At 35.5% G+C, this 23,834-nt stretch overlaps 1 protein-coding gene across 1 annotated transcript in view; it reads left to right on the forward strand.

The window, feature by feature from the left end:
* LOC144435540 (protein sidekick-2-like) overlaps positions 1 to 23,834 on the forward strand; it is a 52,473-nt gene that overhangs the window by 28,576 nt on the left and 63 nt on the right. The window contains exons 14-38 of the mRNA XM_078124129.1: positions 607 to 677; positions 1,125 to 1,359; positions 1,835 to 1,950; positions 2,845 to 3,040; positions 3,864 to 3,962; positions 4,139 to 4,330; positions 4,753 to 5,052; positions 5,752 to 5,822; positions 7,300 to 7,546; positions 7,929 to 8,044; positions 8,368 to 8,554; positions 9,017 to 9,307; positions 9,588 to 9,792; positions 10,245 to 10,348; positions 11,522 to 11,592; positions 12,554 to 12,782; positions 14,594 to 14,902; positions 15,928 to 16,065; positions 16,852 to 17,016; positions 17,657 to 17,803; positions 18,183 to 18,350; positions 18,775 to 18,900; positions 19,681 to 19,807; positions 20,656 to 20,779; positions 21,546 to 23,834. The exon at positions 21,546 to 23,834 is cut by the window's right edge and continues 63 nt beyond it. Of these exons, the coding sequence (XP_077980255.1) occupies positions 607 to 677; positions 1,125 to 1,359; positions 1,835 to 1,950; positions 2,845 to 3,040; positions 3,864 to 3,962; positions 4,139 to 4,330; positions 4,753 to 5,052; positions 5,752 to 5,822; positions 7,300 to 7,546; positions 7,929 to 8,044; positions 8,368 to 8,554; positions 9,017 to 9,307; positions 9,588 to 9,792; positions 10,245 to 10,348; positions 11,522 to 11,592; positions 12,554 to 12,782; positions 14,594 to 14,902; positions 15,928 to 16,065; positions 16,852 to 17,016; positions 17,657 to 17,803; positions 18,183 to 18,350; positions 18,775 to 18,900; positions 19,681 to 19,807; positions 20,656 to 20,779; positions 21,546 to 21,779 (4,268 nt within the window). The 3' untranslated portion in view covers positions 21,780 to 23,834. The remainder of the gene's footprint in view (positions 1 to 606; positions 678 to 1,124; positions 1,360 to 1,834; positions 1,951 to 2,844; positions 3,041 to 3,863; positions 3,963 to 4,138; positions 4,331 to 4,752; positions 5,053 to 5,751; positions 5,823 to 7,299; positions 7,547 to 7,928; positions 8,045 to 8,367; positions 8,555 to 9,016; positions 9,308 to 9,587; positions 9,793 to 10,244; positions 10,349 to 11,521; positions 11,593 to 12,553; positions 12,783 to 14,593; positions 14,903 to 15,927; positions 16,066 to 16,851; positions 17,017 to 17,656; positions 17,804 to 18,182; positions 18,351 to 18,774; positions 18,901 to 19,680; positions 19,808 to 20,655; positions 20,780 to 21,545) is intronic.

The following is a 23,834-nucleotide window of genomic DNA, read 5'->3' on the forward strand; positions in this document are numbered from 1 at the left end:
CAGTAAGAATGTAAAATCTAACGGTTCCCATGTCAGTTTACCTGGGTTCCCAAACAAAATTACAATAGCCTCTATGGGTAACATTGCCATTTTTACTCCTTTCTCCCTTTCTGTTACCAGAGTTCCCCAACCTTAGAAAAAACACTGTAGTCATGTCATTTTACCAAATTATATAAATGTAGTTTAATGTCATTGTATGGAACATTTGTGTATGGCCATCAATTAGGGTGCATACAATCCTCATTACCTGAAATACAATTAGACCACCTATGGCGTATGCATGTCATTAAAATCACAATCATTTGATTTCGTGATTGACATTATGACTTCCAGACTGTACACTTTACATGCATTATGATAGGCATACAAGAGAATCTATAAGCCTGCGAAACTTTGGAAAAAAAGGGAAAAAAAACAGAGAATCCATTGATCGCTGTGTTTTACATTGTAATTTGACCCTCTAGTATGGAGGTCAAATGCTATTGTAGGCATTGAGAATAGTATATTAGTATCAGTATGGATTCAAGATATATTTGTCCATGGCCATGTTTGAGATTTATTTCATTTTCTTGATATTAATCATGATGGTATACTTTGTGTCTGCAGCTCCTGATGCAGCACCTCAAGGTGTAGTTGCATCACCCAGATCAAAATCGTCAATCATGATGCAATGGCAGGTAAGATATCCTTATAAGTCAGGGATGTTGCTAATTTTAAAACTAGTTGATATAATGTGAAAAGTACCATTGGTGATAATATCTCCAAATGAAATTCATAAATTTCCCCAATTATGGAAATATAGTGGTTGAAACAGATTTTGATAACATATTCAAAACCAAACTTTCCAAGTTTTAAACTTGCCACTACACTACCTATAGTCTACAGATAATATTGACCACTAATACAATGTCTGTTTATAATTAATTGGCCAACTTCAGTGAATGTATCTTACATTATTTGATGATGACAAAAAAACCCAGTTGCAGCTAGTGCAGGTTGCAAAAAAAAAAGGTTGACAATGAGTGTAGGGTTTTTATACCAAGATTGAAAAAAAGATAAGGTATGTAATACTTATGAAACAGTTATTATATCATACTCATCATACATGGTTTTCTTGCTTACAGCCACCACCGGAAGAGAAACTAAATGGTGTGTTGCTAGGTTACAGGATACAGTTCAAGCTTACTGGCTACACTATGGCATTTTATGATGAACATGATATCACCAACCCAGACCAACTCTCCTATGAATTGGCAGAACTCATTACATGGAGTAGTTACACCATAAGAATAGCAGCCTACAACTCAGAAGGACCTGGTGTGTATAGTGCAGAAATTGAAGTACGAACAGCAGAGGGAGGTATGATATATAAAAACTATCAGGCATGCATGCATACATGTCTTCTGTCTGTCTGTCTCTGTCTGTCTGTCTGTCTGTCTGTCTGTCTGTCTGTCTGTCTGTCTGTCTGTCTGTCTGTCTGTCTGTCTGTCTGTCTGTCACTCACTGATGTCTGTCTCTGTATGTCAGTGTACATGTGTCACTCACTGATGTCTGTCACACACTGATGTCTGATGTATGTCTCTCAGTCTGTCTGTCGTCTCTGTCTGTCTGTCTGTCTGTCTGTCTGTCTGTCTGTCTGTCTGTCTGTCTGTCTGTCTGTCTGTCTGTCTAGCTGTCTGTCTAGCTGTCTGTTACTTACTATGTAATAGAATTTTCAAGTGCACATTTCAACCGCCATGGTCACAACATAATAGCAAGTACAAATGGCTAATAACTGTACATTGTATTATGGTTGAATAGCAGTAACATATTTGGTTTTCTTTCATATTGCCAGTTCCCACTCAGGCTCCTAGATCATTCTCCAGCCATGCTGTCAATTCCACAAGTGTCAAATACATATGGACTCCTCCAGAAGCACAGTTTATCTTTGGAGTCAATCAAGGTTACAAGGTAAAAATTGATATTTGGTATGCACAGCCCAGTAGACACTTTCACAGTTTAATAGTCTTGTATTTCTGGCAATGTGCAGCTTCTCCTTAGAGAACTCTATTGACTTATTTTGGGCAAATCTTACTCAAAGGTGATATATTAGATAATGAATTGCATGAGTTATTTTTACAATTAATAAATGTCTTTGTGAAACTTTTTCTGATGTTTTGACCTCATACAGGAGGTTTTCTTCAGGGTAGGGTTGTACATCTAACTTCTAAAAGCTGGTCTTGGCAAAGGACTTGTTATATCTGCTGTCAAACCCAATTTTACATTTTTACAAGTCCATGTCTCTGAGTCGGCTCAATATTGTAGTTGGACTAAGTGTAGATTTTTCAACAAACTAATAAATGTGACTGAAAGACATCCATGGTTGTAGTCAAAGTAGCACAAGCTGAGTTTATAAGGTTAGGTGAAAATACATGCAAAAAAAGTCAATTTACTATGCTAGTATAATGTTAATGTCGATGCATACCTTCTATGACACTACAATTTGTCTTCGGGCTTTGTTAGAACTATTGATTGTATAGTAAGGAATTCCTGTGCATTTTTCATATGTATAATAAATTATGTCATTGGATCATTTGAGGTTTGTGTTTACTCAGTTGCAAGTGATGGTTAAGTATACATCAGTAAGTAGAATACAAGGAGTACCTTTTAATATGTATAAAAAATTACAGCCCAAAATATAAACCTCAGCTTGTGGCCCTTAAAATTGAATATTTATGTAGCATTGCTGGAGTTGTGATGTATACATGTATACAGATTCACCTTTATCTAGAGTCTTTTCGTCTATGAAATGTCCTCAAGAATATTCACTTTGGCTTTGACCTTTGACTTTGAATGTTTTATTAGATGATGGCTTGGGAAGATAGCAACCCAGACTTCAAATTCGCTGTAACCATAGCACCTAACCCATTGGAACCTATACAGGAAGGGTATGTGACAGGTTTAAAAAAGTACACCAGGTATTTTACATCAGTCCTTTGTTACACAAGAGCTGGAGACGGGCCTGACAGTGATCCAAATCCCGTAGTGACATTTCAAGACAGTAAGTAAACACTGCTTTGACTTTTTTTTGAGTGTGTGTGAAGGTATATTATATGCTTCAAAACAAAAAGTGAATCCTTTAGCATAGTGTTATATTTGTGACCCATATGTTGATGTTGGCTAACTTGTAGGATGAAAACTGGTAGTGTGTCCACCATAAATAATCAGCTTCTCTGTACAGTTTGATGGATGGTATTATATCACATGGTGCATACTTTTATAAAATTGTGTTAGTGTGCATCCTGACTTATACCTATATGACTGTGAGTGGACCACGTATGAATGTGAACAATCCACAATGTAATACAAACAACTAATATGATATGTGGAAATTATGTAAAAGTATAGATATTTGCAGCCAGCTGTAAATGTGTAATTTGATTAATGGAAGGAAAGTATTTCCTAAATATTGTGTTAAAGTATATGGATGCTTGCTATCAGGAATCTTTTATCAAAAATGTGATTTATCAGTGTTTGCAAAGACAAGGATGACTGTACCACACACAAGCAAGCTAAGTTGTAGCCATTCAAACAGAAAATATCTACCAGTAGAATTTACACCTTGCTTGCTCTATGTCATGTCTACAACATTGGTTCTTTGGTTCTCAAAATGTGAGTCAAGACATTCAGAATTGCCATCATTTTTCACCATTTGTTACTCAGGGGTTTGTCAGTACTCGTCTTCAACTTGGAATGACAAGGCCCCTTATGTCACTCGAATTTTACTAGACTGGATAAAGAAAATATATTTCAAAATATTCACAATTGCTTTCTATTTTCATTTTGTATCATTCTTATAATGAATGTTTGTTCTTCATCATTAGTACCTGGTCCTGTTGGAGATCTATCATTTTCAGAGATCTATGATTCATCACTGAAAGTAAGCTGGTCACCACCTGAAGAGAAAAATGGCATTTTGGAAAGTAAGTTTACGTTTACATTTTATCTGTAAATTTATCCTCAAGGTTGATTTTAAAAGAAGAGTCCTGTAAGACTCCAATGTCACTAAAAGATGAACAATTACACACTTCAGAGGTGTCTTTGCCTTCTTAATAATAACATAAATATCATGCATGAAATGTCTTCTTCTTTTTTGTAGGTTACTTTGTTGGTGTACAGGAATACAATAATTCAGCCACTTTTAGGGACAATGAAGTAGCACCAGATAAGGTATCATATACAGTGACTGGTTTAACAGCTTTGACCACCTATGAAATAATGGTATGGGCCAAAACACAGTATGGACCAGGTCCAAAAGTCACATCAACCATTTCATCTGGTGTTCCACCAGGTTAGTTTACTTAACATACTGGATATCTGGACCAGTTAGGAACAAAGTTATTAATCATGGATGAAAATTACTTGTTGAAATGTTACTCTTTTTATTACAGGTGATGACTCGGCAAAATCTGCCTGAGATGAACTCAAACTAACTTACATTGGAAAGGAGTCCATTTTATTTAGTTTGCATTATTAGTGATCCACACATAACAGTTTGCTACTTGTCTTTTATGATTGTGAACAAGTAATGAATATGTCTATGTTAAAGCTACAATTTTAAAGAACTTTGTAAATTGTAATCTTAACCAGTTTGTACAAATCTTTTACCTTCTACTGTTCAGTATTAGTAGTCACACCTCCTTTGTAGAAAGTACAGGTACAATCATGTACCCTGGAATGAAAATAAAAGCATTGTGTTTGAATTTTTTTCAGAGCTACCAACCAAGCCCATCAACCTAGCTGTGTCTAATGTCCAAGCCTACTCTGTAATGCTGCAGTATACACCTGGCTATGATGGCAAAACCAGTATCAACACATGGAAAGTAGAAGCACAAATCAATGGTGCAACTCAATGGGAAAACATCTATAACCATCACGACCCTGATGCATATGCATTTGAAATACCACAACTTAAACCTTTCAGCAAATATCGATTCAGACTCACAGCTATCAATGTTGTTGGTGCCAGCTATCCTAGTGAACCATCCAGAGAAATTGAAACACAACAAGATGGTAAGTTTATCTTCTAGTCTTGTGTTTTGTTTGTATTCCAAGTTTTGACATGTACTCTTTTTTCCAACTTATGAAATATAAAATTAAATTTAAAAAAAAAATGCTTATCTTCATAAGATTTATACATATTAGTTTAAGGATGTATTTTGCGTGGATGTTGAAGTGGCCACATGGATTAGGATTGGGTATTTTTAATTTATGAAACAATTCATTCATCATGGCTACTTACCTGAAAAAAATCAATGTTAAACAACATTGCCAAGTCCTTATTTGTAACCCAATAAATTTCAAGACATCAATACATGTGTAAAATGTTTTAATACTGTATGTATAATAACAAACTTTTCACACTTTTTTTAAAAATAGCTTTTTGTAATGTATTGAGTTACAAACACAGACTCGGTCAGTGTCATTTCTGCCACCCTGTTCTGCCCAGTAATTATTGTCCAGTGCTCTAATGCATCCAGATCCATGCAGTCACTTAGAAAATAAATGTTGCCATGTTAACAGAGGGCGGTATATATTTGAAAGAGGCACCGTGTATTTCACTGATAGATCTGTGTAATGCTAAAAAAAAGGAGATACATGTTTAGTGTTCATTCTCTTATAAAACAAAAGTCTTAAACCTTTTTCCTCTTTATTCTTGAAAAGTGTTTATCTGTCAAAAAATAATTAATATATTTGCCTCCTTTTTTCCAGTGCCTGCAACACCTCCAGAATCTGTGATTGTCAGAGCTGCTAGTGAAACATCATTGACAGTGAGATGGATTGTAAGTATACCCTATGATTGTAGCTGTGATAAAATAAAGATAACTTTATTAATAATATAACTAGGCAAAGCCCATAAGCTTGCGCAGGGTAGATTCATTTGTGACTGGCTTCCTCACGATGACATTGTAGATAGTGCCCTCTGTGTGGAGAGTGCACATAGTATATACAACATGCATGCGTAGTCATTGCGCCGCAATGCATCCTTGGGTAAAAGCACCAAAAAAACATGGCATAGTATATAGGACACGCATACATACTAGTCACTGGGCCACTACACGGCCACTGCATGAGCTATTATTATTATGATTATTTATATATAGTTTATGATGGGTGAAATATTAAGCTGGTAACTCAGATAGATAATGGAACAGTTAGTAAATACTATAATGTAAGTAACTGAGAAGCATGAAAACCATGACCTTCACTGTGATTGGAATTTGAATGTGGACATTTAGTGGCAATATATACTGAACTTATATTACCCAGTGATTTTGTCAAGGGAAATAAGTAGGTAATATAATGCATACAAATTTCCCAGTTTCAGTGTGAAAAGTTTCACACCAACTTATGGTATATTGTATGGAAATCTACATAACTCTTGTTCATACTCCCTCTATTTGGGTGAACTTCCCAATTATGGTGCAATTATAGTGCAAATTATGGTGCAAGGTATGGTAATCTGTACTAGTTTGACTAGTTTTCAACCCTCTGGGGTTCCCAAATTATGGTGTAAGGTATGGCAATCTGTACTAGTTCGACCAGATTTCAACCCTCTGGGGTTCCCAAATTATGGTGTAAGGTATGGCAATCTGTACTAGTTCGACCAGATTTCAACCCTCTGGGGTTCCCAAATTATGGTGTAAAGTATGGCAATCTGTACTAGTTCGACCAGATTTCAACCCTCTGGGGTTCCCAAATTATGGTGTAAGGTATGGCAATCTGTACTAGTTCGACCAGATTTCAACCATTTGGGGTTCCCAAATTATGGTGTAAAGTATGGCAATCTGTACTAGTTTGACCAGATTTCAACCATTTGGGGTTCCCAAATTATGGTGTAAAGTATGGCAGTCTGTACTAGTTTGACCAGATTTCAACCATTTGGGGTTCCCAAATTATGGTGTAAAGTATGGCAATCTGTACTAGTTTGACCAGATTTCAACCATTTGGGGTTCCCAAATTATGGTGTAAAGTATGGCAGTCTGTACTAGTTTGACCAGATTTCAACCATTTGGGGTTCCCACATTATGGTGTAAAGTATGGCAATCTGCGGTACTAGTTCGACCAGATTTCAACCCTCTGGGGTTCCCAAATTATGGTGTAAAGTATGGCAATCTGCGGTACTAGTTTGTTTAGATTTCAACTCCCGGGTTACTGGGGTTCCCAAACCTTGCAAAAATGTTATGCTGTTAATCTTTTTAGTGACAATGTCAAATTTACTTATATAAAAGACATTTGTCATATTTGTTATTTGTACAGCCACTTGCTACAGATCAGTGGAATGGAAGACCCCTTGGTTATCGAGTAGCTTGGAGGCACACTTCGTCTGTCCATAAACGGGCCGCTAACTCCTTCCAATATGCTGACATTGATGATCACATTGGCGGTACATACACCATTGAAGATCTGGGGGAATGGACTGAGTATGAAGTCAAAGTACGGGCTTACAATGAGAAGGGAAATGGACCATATAGTGAGGTGACAAAAGAAAAAACAAGAGATTCAGGTATTTAGATAAGAATGATTGATTAATGTTTATGGATTTATTGTGAATTTAGATTTAGGGTCACTGTCAGATAATAAAATATGCTGCATTCGGTTAGCTACTGTAAAATGGAAACCTTGAACACTTGACCAAACAACATTCTTACCGACTGACAGTCATTCAAGAGGAATTCAAGAATAAGGTATATATTACTGAATGCTAAAATTTGTCTTGGATTAGGTATGAAAAAGTGAGCCACATTTTTCCAGTGTAATGTTAATTGATGAAACAAATAACATCATAACTTAAATCTGTTAAACTGCCAAATGAATGAGTGGCTCACACAGCCACCTCTAGTGGTCAGGTTTAACTAGTGAACAATCATTCTGTAATTACATTACAGTTCCTAGTGCTGGTCCAGCTAATGTCACAGCAGAAGCTCTTGATTCTACCACTATACATGTAACATGGGATGATGTACCACTCAGTGATCAAAATGGAAAATTGCTTGGTTACAAAGTAAGATTGCATGGTTTATTTTAGTATTATTTTTTACCCCAATTATGCTCCATACATGAATCTCTCTTAATTGTGTGTGTGTGTGTGTGTGTGTGTGTGTGTGTGTGTGTGTGTGTGTGTGTGTGTGTGTGTGTGTGTGTGTGTGTGTGTGTGTGTGTGTGTGTGTGTGTGTGTGTGTGTGTGTGTGTGTGTGTGTGTGTGTGTGTGTGTGTGTTGTAGAGAACCAACCTTCTGACAGTTTTATTGGGTGTTTTCAGGGATGTTCTATGTTTTCAAATTCCCAAAATACTAACCTATTCTGCTAACATTACTTTTATTTTCAGGTTTTGTACTGTGAGAGTTTAAGTGATATATGTGAGTCTATTGACCTTAATGACAATTCAAGTCGAAGTGCTGATCTTACAGAGCTGAGAAAATATGTTCAGTATGACATCCAAATCCTTGCCTACACTAGGATTGGTAATGGTGAACTCAGTAAGCCACCAGTGAGAGTCCGCACTGAAGGAGATGGTATGTTATATATATTTTGATTTGTCTATCAATGTGTCACAACTAAAATAGACACAAACTAAAATTGTTGTTGTGACATGTTAATATAAGCTTTAAATGAACTTTGTGCAAATGAGGACATGGTCATCCGTTACACACAAAATAATGTGTTCACGTATGATTTTTATGGAAATTTGCTGTTTCAGATACATTGTAATAATAACAGAACCCCATGCCACGTGAGTTCTAGCGTGGGTACTCAGGGGTATTTGCATTCATGTTGCAATGTTTTCTGCTGCACTTTCACGAGTGTAACAGCTGCAGAGAACACTGCAACCACTCATGCAAATACCCTGATATGCCACACTCGCACTCATGTGTCATGGGTGACTGTCATAGTATTCATCAGTAAGTTATTGATTTGTAAAGCGATAATGTTCATCATTGATTTCCAAGTCTAACTATGTCTATGTTTGTATATAGTTCCAGGACCAGTAACAGGAATCCTGTTCCCGACAGTGACCTACACAAGCCTTACTGTGTTATGGGAAGAACCAACAGAACCCAATGGTGTCATTACAGGTTACAGAGTAACATACAGGAAGAACACTGAAACCAGAATCCTGGCCTCTGAAGATTTATCAGCTACTGAGTACAACCTGCATGTGTCAGGCCTCGCTCCTGATACTTACTACCTGTTTACTATCACTGCTCTTAGTGGACTTGGCTGGGGAGAACCAACACAAGCATTGGTTTTAACTGTAACAACTAGAAGTGAGATATTGCCATATTTTGACACTGTTTTGTTGTAAAATTCACACGGCATAACCACATGTTGACATGATGGTGTACTTTGATGATTTGCCTATTTCTGTCACAATATTTACTGTGTTACATTTATGATATGTCCTGTATTGCTCAGCAAATACTTGCCATGTCTTCCTATAGTTGCATATATCTTAAACCTAAAAGTTGTTTGTCTTCAAACAGACATACAGGTAATCATTATGTATTGCAAAAAAGTGATGAACTATCATGTCTATTTGGTTTTCAGACACACCGCAGGCTCCAACAGATTTGCTGGTCCCTCAGGTTGATGTAAATAGTCGTAATGTAACTTTGATATGGGTATGGAAGGTGGAAAACAACGGCAACTCCCCAATACGTAGATACACCGTACAGTACAAACAATTTGGTCAATCATGGGTGACACACTCCAGCAATGTGCCTGTCACAGCTACATCATATCTTATTGACAAGTAAGTGAACTCTTATAAGACAAATCCATTATATTGCTCTGTATCCATCTCTAAAAACAGCTCGATTCAGTGCTACAGCTGAGTAGATTTCAGAGTTGTATTGGCTGGAGCCTTGCCAAGCAACTTTGACACTTGCTGTGTATTAGGCAACTTTCATTACATTGACAATGTGAACAGACCTTACATTTACAATAACAATGATAGAAGCTGTTGACAATACATTTAAGATGCCTAGCAAGTCTTATAGGACACCAATGCCTAAATTCAGATTGATGTCAATTCCATACTGATAAGTGAAAATGAATGAAACCAACACATATTATCTCATTTAACATCCATAAACAGTGAATTCACAAAATATCCCTCCCCTAAGTTTTACATGACATTATGTTATCCCACTCACCACTTCCTAATGCAGAGGTAACCAACAACAACCCATTTTTTTTTTTCAGGTTACGTCCATACATGGTTTACCAATTCCGTATACGTGCCCACAATGATGTAGGTGCTAGTCCCTACAGTCTACCAACACCTAGTGTCACAACATTACAAGACTGTAAGTATATGTCTAGTAATCTGACCCTGACTGAAAGGCTTGTCATGCTTTGTTATCATAAGTCTATGTGCTAAGTGTAATATTTATATTTCAAAGTTTAGAAAACAAAAACCAGGCTTGATTGCATACAAAAAATACTTGTAAAATAGAGTGGAGAGTTTCATATTGTACTTAGCAAAAGTAAAGTAAATGCACATCTTAAGAAATGGGGACAGTTTTTGAAATTAATAACTTAAGAAAAGTTTCCGAGTACAAAATGTAAACATTTCCATTCTTAAAAAGAGTTGTATTTTTGTAATGAGCCCAATAAAAAGGTTAATAAATACAGAAAAAAATTGAAAAAGTCTATGTTGTTTCCAATTTATTGTAAAGTGGGAATCAGATGTTAACTTCAAACATTCAGTGGAAGATTTAGAAATCATGGAAGTCCATTTGAATGAATTCAGGTCTAATCATTCTGTCTATGAAACTTGACAACATCAGACATTGTATAAGGGCAGCCTTAGTTAATAATATGTTTCTCTCATTGCAACACCTTTAAAATCAATCACCATAATAATTTTTTTTTTAAAGTAAGTATGTGTACATGTTTAAGGTACTTTCAGTATGTACTCTTAGACTAACAGTCTGAATGACAGACATGACAATTAAGGAAATTTTGAACCATTTCTTTTATTTAGAGTCCAAGATTTCAGTAATAAACGATAATTTTTGCTTAGATATGGCACTTGGGGTTGCCTTATCACAACCATTGACATCACCCTAATTATGCACAAAATACTCAGTGAGTGTCATTAGTATTAGGCCATGGTATAATCAACTCTATATTGTTTCTTTACTAAAACTCTTTCAGTTACCTGTTTTGTTGTAATATAGACATGGCTATCACAAACATTCAATGACAACATATTTTCAGTTTTGTTTGATTAAACAGTGTTTTTGTTAAGGTTTGAAACCTTGGTAAACAGAGGAGGGAATATGGTAAAATTTGCAAAGATTCCATACCATGTACTGTAATTTGGTTGGGGACCCTTGTAAAATAACTATGGAACTCCAGTAGATTTTACTTACTTATCACCCTTAACAAAACACTGTTACATGTAAAGTAGACACAACTATGCAAACCAGTAGAATTGATATATCCATATATATTATGTTATTGTTTATTGACAGACCCTGATGAAGCTCCAACTATTACTCAAGTCATTCCATACACTGCATCTTCAGTTCATGTGTACTGGCAGGTAAGTCATATGTATTGGTTTGTGTACTAGTATGACTGTTACAAACATATAACAGTAGACATCCTAATTTTTTTTTAGGGTGACTGAACTGTGGTTCATTTGTGCTCTAGGCATGGTGAAGTGTCTGTCTGTCTGTCTGTCTGTCTGTCTGTCTGTCTGTCTGTCTGTCTGTCTGTCTGTCTGTCTGTCTGTCTGTCTGTCTGTCTGTCTGTATGTCTGTCTGTCTGTATGTCTGTCTCTGTCTGTCTGTCTGTCTCTGTCTGTCTGTCTGTCAGTCTGTCTGTCTGTTAGACTACTTAAAGTAAAACCACAAGGACTGATTGTTTTTATATCAGGTGGGGACATTACTTAAGGTGTCTATAGTTGGGAAATTGTTCAAATTAAAATGATTCGCACCATAGTTTGTGTTTGAGTCAAAAAGATGTGAATAATTTCCCATATGTGATATGAAACTTCACAAATCACAATGACTTTCAAATTATAATCAGACATAATCAGAGTTGGAACAGACTTGGAATAGATAGTATTTTACAGGTTGATACAGCTATATAGCCCCCTCCACAGCTCTTACCTCCAGAGTCAGAGTATAGAGTTGGTCAGAAGTGAATAATAAGATATTATTATTTCCCAATATCTTTCTTCATTCAGCCAAGGAAAACAAGAATGACTTAAACTTAAGGGGCCTTGTCACTGAGAGTCATGACAAACCCTTAGGCCAGAAGTATTTTCTGCCAAATGAAGAGGAATATAATTATACCTCAAGCATAATTTATGAAAAGTCAGGAAACATAATAAACATTTAGACCCCTATTTTGAGCACTGCAAAACCAATAATGTAGGTTGTCTTGACATAGAACAACCAGGGTATATTATCCATATTTTCTGTTCAAAGACAATAAGTTGGCTTGAGTTTGGTATTATAATTCATAAACCAAGCAATCTCTGTTTTTGTTCTGTATAGCCCCCTCCACAGGATAATTTGAATGGTATATTCCGTGGCTATAAGATTCAGTACAGACAACTAACTGATTCCAGCTACATGGAGCATGTGATAGAAAACCAGGGTACTGGACAGTTTGAACTCAAAGACCTGACTATGTTTGCATGGTATGAAATAGTAATGAGAATTGTCAATAGAATTGGTGATGGTCCGGCCAGTCCACCAGAGACTATCTACGCAGGAGAAGCTGGTAGGTTTATACTAGGTGTACTAGGTGTATTTAGGACTGAAGTCAAACAAAGAAGGGAGAGAGTTCTATGAACAGAATGTGACAAAACAAGGATAATGTATACATTGACATATGTACTACTGCATTGCACTATGTAATTTGTGAGTATTTTGTATTATTCGTAGGGCTACCGTTTATATGTAAATGCATCCAAATTTAATATTCCTTGCTACTACAGCTGAAGAAAGTAAGCTGTGCAGTTATAAAAGCCCCTGCAGATATGCAGGCATATTTTCACGAACAGCCATATTTTTGCTTGTTGTATCACCTGATCATTGCACATCCCCATGTAAACCTAGCAGACAACTAGAAATCCAGCTATAACCAGCATTTCCAATGCCAAATTTATTGATAACCTTACAAAATATTGTTGTCCAACAAGTCTTTGAACTGTACATCTCGTGTCACAGGGAAATCGTCAAAAATGTTTGTAAATCCACTATTACAATGTATATAATCACCCTCTGCAAGAGACAGACACATGCAACAATTGTATTACAATGTATATGAATCCACTCTACAAGAGACAGACACATGCAACAATTGTATTACAATGTATATAAATCACCCTCTGCAAGAGACAGACACATGCAACAATTGTATTACAATGTATATGAATCCACTCTACAAGAGACAGACACATGCAACAATTGTATTACAATGTATATAAATCACCCTCTGCAAGAGACAGACACATGCAACAATTGTATTACAATGTATATGAATCCACTCTACAAGAGACAGACACATGCAACAATTGTATTACAATGTATATAAATCACCCTCTGCAAGAGACAGACACATGCAACAATTGTATTACAATGTATATGAATCCACTCTACAAGAGACAGACACATGCAACAATTGTATTACAATGTATATAAATCACCCTCTGCAAGAGACAGACACATGCAACAATTGTATTACAATGTATATAAATCACCCTCTGCAAGAGACAGACACATGCAACAATTGTATTACAATGTATATAAATCACCCTCTGCAAGAGACAGACACATGCAACAATTGTATTACAATGTATATAAATCACCCTCTGCAAGAGACAGACACATGCAACAATTGTATTACAATGTATATAAATCACCCTCTGCAAGAGACAGACACATGCAACAATTGTATTACAATGTATATAAATCACCCTCTGCAAGAGACAGACACATGCAACAATTGTATTACAATGTATATAAATCACCCTCTGCAAGAGACAGACACATGCAACAATTGTATTACAATGTATATAAATCACCCTCTGCAAGAGACAGACACATGCAACAATTGTATTACAATGTATATAAATCACCCTCTGCAAGAGACAGACACATGCAACAATTGTATTACAATGCATATAAATCACCCTCTGCAAGAGACAGACACATGCAACAATTGTATTACAATGTATATAAATCACCCTCTGCAAGAGACAGACATATGTAACAATTGTATTACAATGTATATAAATCCACTCTGCAAGAGACAGACACATGCAACAATTGTATTGCAATGTATATAAATCACCCTCTGCAAGAGACAGACACGTACATCTCCTCTTCAAACCATTTGAAATAAAACATAAATGCAGACTGATGGAAGCAAACTTTGATATTATAGTGAAAAGTGAATTTTCCGTAGAATAATGTAGATAAAGTACATGTCATTGCCCATACAGAGCCTTTTTATCACATCAGTTTATGTCAGATCTGATAGTGTACACAAATATTGAATCGACTTTCCACTGTTTTACCTTTTTGCAGTTCCTACTGCTCCTCCAAGGAGTGTGTCAGCTTCTGTACAAGGACCCACTCAGATCAAAGTAATGTGGGAGCAGCCATCAGAGGAGTCTCAGAATGGAGGTCTACAAGGTTATAAGATTTACTACTGGGTATTTGGTGATAACAATGGACTAGAAAAAATGCAGTCTGTCACAAAAGCAGAAACAAAAGAAGTTATGCTTGATCGACTTGACAGCTACACAACATATGAAATGCAAGTGCTATGCTTTAATGCTGCTGGAGATGGACCTAGGAGTACACCACCATTGAGAGCCAGAACAGATCAGACAGGTGGGTGTAGCTGTAGCTGTAGACTGCATGTGTATTTAAGTTTATATGGTTATAAGGGCACCAGAGGGCACTGGGGAAACTAGTTCATACCATGTGACATGGTCTAAGCCAATCACTGAATGGCTCAAGAAAATGTTATAAGTTCTTTTATCACAAATTTGCCAGTTATTACTTGCATCAGTGCATGCATATATGGATAAAGGGAAATTATCATGTTTGATTATGTTGCAAACTTTACAGTTTATTGAAAGCAAACATGATCCAATGAATTTTTTATCAAAGTGGAAGGCTGTTTACCACTTGGGAATTAGTCTGTTGTGACAACAACTTATGGAAGGATGTTTACAGCAGGGGAATTAGTCTGTTGTTACAACAACTTATGGAAGGCTGTTTACAGCAGGGGAATTAGTCTGTTACAACAACTTGTGGAAGGCTGTTTACAGCAAGGGAATTAGTCTGTTGTTACAACAACTTATGGAAGGCTGTTTACAGCAGGGGAGTTAGTCTGTTGTTACAACAACTTGTGGAAGGCTGTTTACAGCAGGGGAATTAGTCTGTTGTTACAACAACTTATGGAAGGCTGTTTACTGCAGGGGAATTAGTCTGTCACAACAACTTGTGGAAGGCTGTTTACAGCAGGGGAATTAGTCTGTTGTTACAACAACTTGTGGAAGGCTGTAAGGCTGTTTATAGCAGGGGAATTAGTCTGTTGTTACAACAACTTATGGAAGGCTGTTTACAGCAGGGGAATTAGTCTGTTGTTACAACAGCATGTCAAACCCTTTGATGTACTCTTAAACTAGGTAGGGTCAGTTCACACTAGATCTTTTATTAAATTTTTACAGTGATGATTTAGGATCATCTACTAGTTTTTTTTTCACTAGGAGATTGACTGATGAAATCAACTGCCTCTGAAAACTAGTAATGAACTTTGGTCTCACTCAAGGTTGATTTAGACAGATGGACATAAATGTTCACCATATCCTGATACATGTGTGATTGTTTGTTTGTTTGTGTTGACATAGTGCCTGGAGCCCCTGGTGCACTGGTATTTACCAAGATTACCATGAATGCTGTCAATGTGACATGGACTATTCCACAGAGACCAAATGGGGAACTATTAGGATACCAAGTCATATATCAACCGTTAGAACCTATTGAAGGTAAGATTACTCTCTGATGTGTAAACTCTATCCATACGTCGAATTAAGATAAGATCAAGATTTAATATGAAAATTTAGACTTAAAAACAGAGTTAAAAATTGGATTAGAACACAAGAATGATCCCATTTAATCTGTGCGATGTCATTGGTAAGGTAGTATTTATCAAAGACTGTGGTATTCAAACATTGGGGTTGAAAAACATTTGGCCAATGTAGCAGGGATGTTGGACCATATACACTATTTGTGATTTGTAAATGATGGTTACTCACTATTCCTGCGATACTTGATTTATTGTAATACACTAGGTTTTTATTATAAGATGAATAGTGATGTATAAGATGAACCGTGCTATATTAACACACCAAAACTGTACAACTAACTACCTCAAATATTCACACTGTGTATCTGTAACAGTGCAGAGTGAAAGATGTTAGAAATGAATTAAGCTGAGGTACATGGGGTCAGCAAGTAAAACTGCGGAATGGTAGGCCAGTACTACACCACTGCCACCAATATTTAATGTTATATGTCATATTACACACTTGAATCTTTTTGTAATAAACTGCATGTACCTGCATCATAATATTGATACTATTCATGGATGTACCTTTTCAATCAAAATAAAATTGTAAAGCAAATGCTGTACCAACAACGCTGTACTGTTACTCTGTTAATAATGGAATGAAGTCTGTTTTCCTATAGTTTCTGATTTTTGAATAAAATTTTAAGCCTTTGATATGACTCAATATTTTGTTAGTAAAAAATTCAATATTTTGATGAACTAGGTACTAGTAAAATCATCACAGTTGACATTGATGGAGGCAAGAGGACATATTTGTGGGCTACTGAGTTGGCAGAGAGAAAATGGTATATCTTTAGTGTAAGTGCTAAAACTAAGGAAGGCTATGGACCAGAACGAAGAGGTAACGTCACCACAGGACCACAACCAGGTAAGGATGTACATGTTACTGTAAATATAGAAAACAAATCAGGTTGTCATCCTTGTAGTCTGGATGTTAAGGTGATACCAGTATAGTTTTCATACATTTCACTCTGATAATATCTAGGTTGTTGTCATTGTTACATCCCAGCTGGAAGTTTTACAATTATACACTTAATTTCTGTTTTTGAAATGATAAAAGATTGTGCCACTAGTAGCATTGTTTGATCATGCTTTAAGACCAGAAATGAAAGCCATGCAGAATATAAACTGCATAGTGAAGCCACATACAAAATACTCTTTTCCTAACATATCATTTTCAGAGTCAATATAGTTCTTGACTGGGAGTGAATCTAACTACAGATATTTCTTGGCCTTCTCAGTTGGGAAATTTCCCAGTTTTAGGAGCTCATGGAGTTCAAGTATTTATTTGGCATGGCATCCATGTGAAGCAGTACAAACTGTACATTCAAATGAACTTTGACTTTCCTCTTAGCAAAGTTCCTGAAACGTGACAAAACTCACTGTACCAGGAATTCCAATATGAGTGAAATATATAAATAGATAGGTACATACCAATCAGCTTTAATAGTGATAACAATTTGTATTGTAATGTATTATATATTTGACTGCTTTGTTTCTTTGTACAGGAGCACCAAGTGCACCGAGGTCTCTTAGAATGAGGTCTACTGACAGTGCTGTCATAATATCATGGACTGTACCAAATGATACTGGAGCCTCTCCACTGATAGGCTATGTCATTGAAGGCTATCCTACACCAAATGATGGCAGAGAGGGTAAGTTACTTAGATTCAACGTTGGGAATGAATAGTGACAGATAGTGGTAGTCAAAAATAGTTGCAGAATAGATACCTTCATATGAAATATTTGATATTTAAATATTAAGCCATTCTATTTTAGAACCAAAAAGGAAAAATGCAAAATTTCAAGTTTGAGTCATTTTTCAGCAATGATTTATGTATCAGATGAAATGTAGCCATGAGAACACACTATCCCCCCCAACTGTCTATTGTATTATGAATAGCTGTAAGAAGTACCAAATTTCTGAATATAAGATGGATTTTTTGAAAGACAAATGACACATTGTGACAACAATACTACAGGTATATGTGACAAACTTCTGAAATCATGCTGTTGTATGTGATTGTTATGCAGGTATGGAAACATGGGAAGAAGTTGCAGGTGGTATATCTCCACAAGCTACCACATATACTATCAGTTATCGTAATCTGAGAGCAAACCATAGGTATAGGTTCCGTGTGATGGCTGTCAATTCACACAGCTATAGTTTACCAAGTGCTGAATCTCCAGTATCTGATAGCAGTAAGTATATTGAAATGATGTGCATGCACACAAACACACACACACACACACACACACACACACACACACACACACACACACACACACACACACACACACACACACACACACACACACACACATGTATGCAGTTCTGTCATTCTTTTACTACCATTAACCTATCTTGTGATGGGGAAATCAAAATCAAGAAAGTTTTACTGGGACTTGAATTGGTATCATATTATTATCAAGATACCTATATATTTGCAAATTAAAGTTTATGTTATAAAAACAAAATCAGTGAAATTATGATTTTATGTCCAACTAATGATAAATACACAGAATAGATTGTACTGTTCTTTGGTCGCAGGAAGTCTGTGCTTTCTAATTTCTTTTACTGCAAGTTTTAAAAGTGTAATTTTGTTTTTGCTTTTTTTTTCAACAGTAAAATATTATTCTCCAATCTATGAGGAGCATTGGTTTTTAATTGTAATAGCAGCTGTTGGCTTACTAGTGATATTGATGCTAGTAATATTGTTGTGTGTACTTGGAAGAAATAGAAGATATAGGGGTAAGTGTTATGCCTTAACGCTTGGTACCTGTAAATTGTGTAGTAACATTTGACCTCATGCTAGAGGGTCAAAATAGACCAAGAAGACTTATTCTGATGTACACCTAGTGTCTTTAATTATTAACACTAGTTTTATGTTTCTAATGAACTAACCAACCTTATATTTCTTCATTCTAACAACAAATTTTGAAAAATCAATGCCCTCTATGGCAAGATTAGAAAAAATAACGTCACCGATCATCAGATGGCAACACCACAAATGTATAGCTGAGTGAAAATTAGTGTTTATTGCTGACATTTTGAAACTTTAAATGGTTTAAGGTTTCCCTCTGACTTTGTTATTTCTGTCATTTAGACTATTAAAGTATGATTATGAAATAAAACGTATCACTAACATGTACTATGTTTAACCGACTGACTGATCCGTCATTTTAAAGGTGTTCCAGTGAGAAATATAGAATTAAGTATGACTGTCCTAATACATGTGTAGCAGGTGTCAACCAACAGATATTGAATGATTATTATTTTATGACATACAAAATTCTATTTCAAGTATCAGGAAATTCTTTCTGAGTTGGTGATAGAGTGCTGAAATTTACTAACTTAAAAACCTGTTACTGGTGATTATTTACTTTATTTATGCACAAACTACACAAAATACTTGCATGTTACAGTTCATCCTATTGTAGGAAATGAAAGATGAGAAGACAGAACGGGACATGTGCTGGTGTCTTGATTTTCTAGTTGTCATACTAACAAATTGATAAAATGTATTGACAGGTAAAAGGAGAAAAGGAAATAATCTACATGGTGAAGTGAATGCTACTGTGGAGCATGATGATGGTGGATTTGGTACATTTGAACTAAATGCCAGAAGAAGCATGAAAAAAGACAGTACATACGCAAAGTAAGAAAAAAGAACTAGTTCCTAAAAGTGCCCCTCCCTCTCCCTCGATCTATCCCTATATTTCAAAGATTACCATAATGTCAGAGCTGTTTAGAACATTTAGAAGTAAAAATACAATGACAATTATGTATTGAAAATCTGAAGTTCACTTGACCAACTGTCAGTATAGCATTACATGTTTTTTTTTTACAAAAAAGTTATGTAACCATGACAACAGAGGAAGGGGAGATAGTAGATGCAGATAGCTTTCCATAACTTGTACAATAAATTTAGTGGAAAATCTTCGGAGAACTTATGCAGATTTTGCCTGTTGATAACAAAGACTATTGTAATACTACTGTATATGATGTTTGATTTAATGCATTGTGTGTGTTCCAACATCAGTCAAGGTTTGCAATGAGTTGCAGAACTAGTCAAAGATTCAAGCCAAGTTAATGTTTTGTACTCCTTTACTGTAGACTGGCGTTAATAGAAAACACCACACTCAGTCTGATAGATAAAAACTGTTTACTAACAATTCATGTAAAGTTGACATTTTTTTACTGGAATGATTACTGAAATATTTGCGGAAATGAATAAGCCTGATATGGTTTGTTGTCCCTACCAAACAAGTCAAATATTATACTGACAAAATTACTAATTTGTGTCTGGTATAGCAATGTATCCACAAAAAACAGTCATTGTTCAGTTACTAAGTGGTAGATGTGTCAAATCAATAGTGTCACCACAGTTTATCCAGTCTTGACTTGAATGAATTTACACTATCACTGTCTATGATGTATTCAGGGAGTAAATTCCAGTCATTCACAACACGAACAAAGATTTAATTATTTTCATTTTTTCGTCAGACCACCGAGACCAAGTCCAGCCAGCATTGCGTATTCAGATGAAGAACCTACCAAGTATGATGACCAGGACAGTAGTAGTCTGACAGAAAAACCATCATCACTGGGTGATTCAACAGAGTCAGATGTAAGGCTTTCAACATACTATTACATATGTACCAGAGATTACATGCACCTTTTCACATGCACGCTAGTGGCATTTGCAGTGCGCTGCATACTTGCATGCAAATGATATGCAAATGAGGACAGTTATTTGTTGTACAATGATATACTGTATATAGGAACAGGAAAAAATATGAAAGCATAAGAAATTACAAATGCCAAAGGAAACAAACTTAATGTACTTTATCTGCTCCATGATGTACTTCACATGTAATATATATTTCTTGTATACTCTGGAAATTTGTTGTGACTTTTTTCAAATACTGTGAACATATGTTTTATATAAGCTTTAAACTTTACTTTATATAGCAGAGTCAGATATATTTTCTGCACCAAAATAAATCCATATTAAAATGCAATCACTTTCATGGGTAAATCCTAAGTAACTACATGTAATAAAGGTAGATTTATTTTAGTGTAAATTGATTGATAGAGTAACTTACAAATATAAAAACGCTTTGTCAAAAATTGTCTATCAGCCAAAATGATGTGGAGTCAAAATATGAAAAAAAAAAACATTGTATAATATATACTAAAATGTTTGTGCACCAAAATAAATACACTCATAGTATGGTGACTCTTTTAATTCTTTTACTTGACAAATTTCAAAGAACATACGGACACCATCTTAAGACATACGGACACCATCTTAAGACATACAGACACATCTTAAGACATACAGACACATCTTAAGACACTTATAAACTGTGACTTGTTTTTAAACCTTGCAGGCCAGTGAAAGTGAAGCTGAAAGTGATGTCAAAGACCCACATTCCTTTGTTAATCACTACGCCAATGATCCAATGCGGCAATCATGGAAACGTCAGAGACCAACTAAAGCATACAGTTACACTGATAGTGAACCTGACGTGTATTCTAATGGCGCAGTTACAATATCCAACGGTATGCTACACATGCAGGCTGGATCAAGGGCACCCCTTCCTGGATTTTCATCATTTGTATAACACTATATCCATGCATAGACAATTTAATATCTTGAGGAGACCTGATCAACAGCAGTGGAGACTGTTAATCAACATATTGTCAATTTTGACATTGTTTTCATACCTTCACTAAAAATCTGATGCAAAATACTCGGACAACTAAACTAATGGTATCAATATTCAGTGATTTACATTCCTGAACCCTTTTGGCCATATTTTTGAATTTGTATTTGTATTTATAATGTGTACATAGACATTTCATCTTTTATACAGAGAATTTTGTATAGTGAATTTTTAAACAAGAAATGTTTTGTTAGTTTTTATAAGTCATTTACTGTACTATAGTCTTTAGATATAGTAGAGACACCTGATATAGTTACACAAAATAGTTGTAAACTAAATCTACTGCCATCGGATTCTTTTTTGTTTTGTCAATAAAGTGGGAAGAGGATTCCATATGGGAAATAGACATACAAAACAGTTGATCCAGAAATATCTAAAAAATGTTTACAATATAGTCTTGATTACAAAACCTTGTTTGTTTATTGTTGTTTTTTTCTGCCTTCCTGTAATATAAAATTTCAACCAAAACTGTAACTTTGGCCTACTGTACAGCATTGTTTTGATGATAAATATACTGTAAACCTGGAAAGTTAGGCAGAAGACTTGTTTTTGCTTATTTCACTTGAAAACGAAAACACAAAAATATGTAGTGACTAAAATGCCTTCTTGTACATGACCATAATGTACCATCATCATGGTAATTAGTCAAAATTATTTGTTTGACAACAAGCAGAAACTGCAAATATGAAAAACTTTACTGTTTTTAAGAAACAGTTACAAGAAATGTCATGCATATGTTAACCCTGACCCAATTCTAGCCATATCAGGCAAGTCTTAACATTTACATGAAATGTGTTACACAAAGAAGTGACATCATTGAAATGTGTTACACAAAGAAGTGACATCATTGAATACAAACAAGAAGCAGCAATTTCATATCCATGTAATTGATATTTTGTTGCAATCAATACAATTTGTATGCATTTATATCACAAAGCTAGGTTCAGTGTGGGGTGTATGTATCCATATTTCTGGAATATTACCCATTTGTATCACTATAGAATTGTGTACTCAATGGACAAAAGACACAAAGATTTGAGAAATACTGGTGTCAGTAGTTCTTTGACTAGTAAGACATACCCGTTCCTTGATAGAAAACCGTCTTTTAGGAAATTTACGTACTAGGTTTATATATCACAATTTAGTTGGAGAGTAAATCAAATTTTGTGGAAGAATAGTATGACTTTTCTTGTTTGAGTTTATCCCTTGACATAAGATATCATAGGTGTTTAAAATATATATTTTACAAGCAGCTTGACAATTAAATGCTGCCAAGATGACCACCAGTAGTCACCTGCCCCTGTCCTTTATGCTACTACCAACAATTGAAAAAGAATTATTAAAGGGAACACCACCCCAGGAAATAGGGCTATTTTCATAAACTATGGGTTCTGGAGAGTCATTTTATGAGTTTACGTCACCTACAATTATTTGCAATTTCCGAGAAACTTCAAGTTGATCTCGTAGGTGGAGAGGGTATATCTGCTGTGGGCAATTGCATCATGGGAGTCAGCAGAAATAATGAATATATTATATTATATTCAAGTTTGCATAATTAAATTCATTTATTTTTAGGCATTCATTTTACTTATTGTGTTATATCAGTCCCTCTGAAAAATGGCACTCACATAGAGTCATTTGCATATTAAAGGCATTGATGATGAACACTGCTATTCAAACCTAGAAATGAAATTAGAAGTACAAATGGTTTACATGATATGGGCAAAAAGTATCTCAGACAATGTGATATCAGATAAGATAGCCATTGATTGACAGACCTGGAGACCCACTGATGAAGAGGAGCTCCAGTCTCTTTGAAATACTTGGTTTAGAAATGTATGGTTCATGATATTATTTATAGACAGTTGAACAGGGGAACCAACCTTCTCTTTGTAAGAATTAAAGATTGCCCATTTACAACTCAGGAAATGATAACTGCTCCTAACTAAATCA

Source organism: Glandiceps talaboti, chromosome 5 (assembly GCF_964340395.1).
Source record: "Glandiceps talaboti chromosome 5, keGlaTala1.1, whole genome shotgun sequence".
NCBI classification, from domain to species: domain Eukaryota; kingdom Metazoa; phylum Hemichordata; class Enteropneusta; family Spengelidae; genus Glandiceps; species Glandiceps talaboti.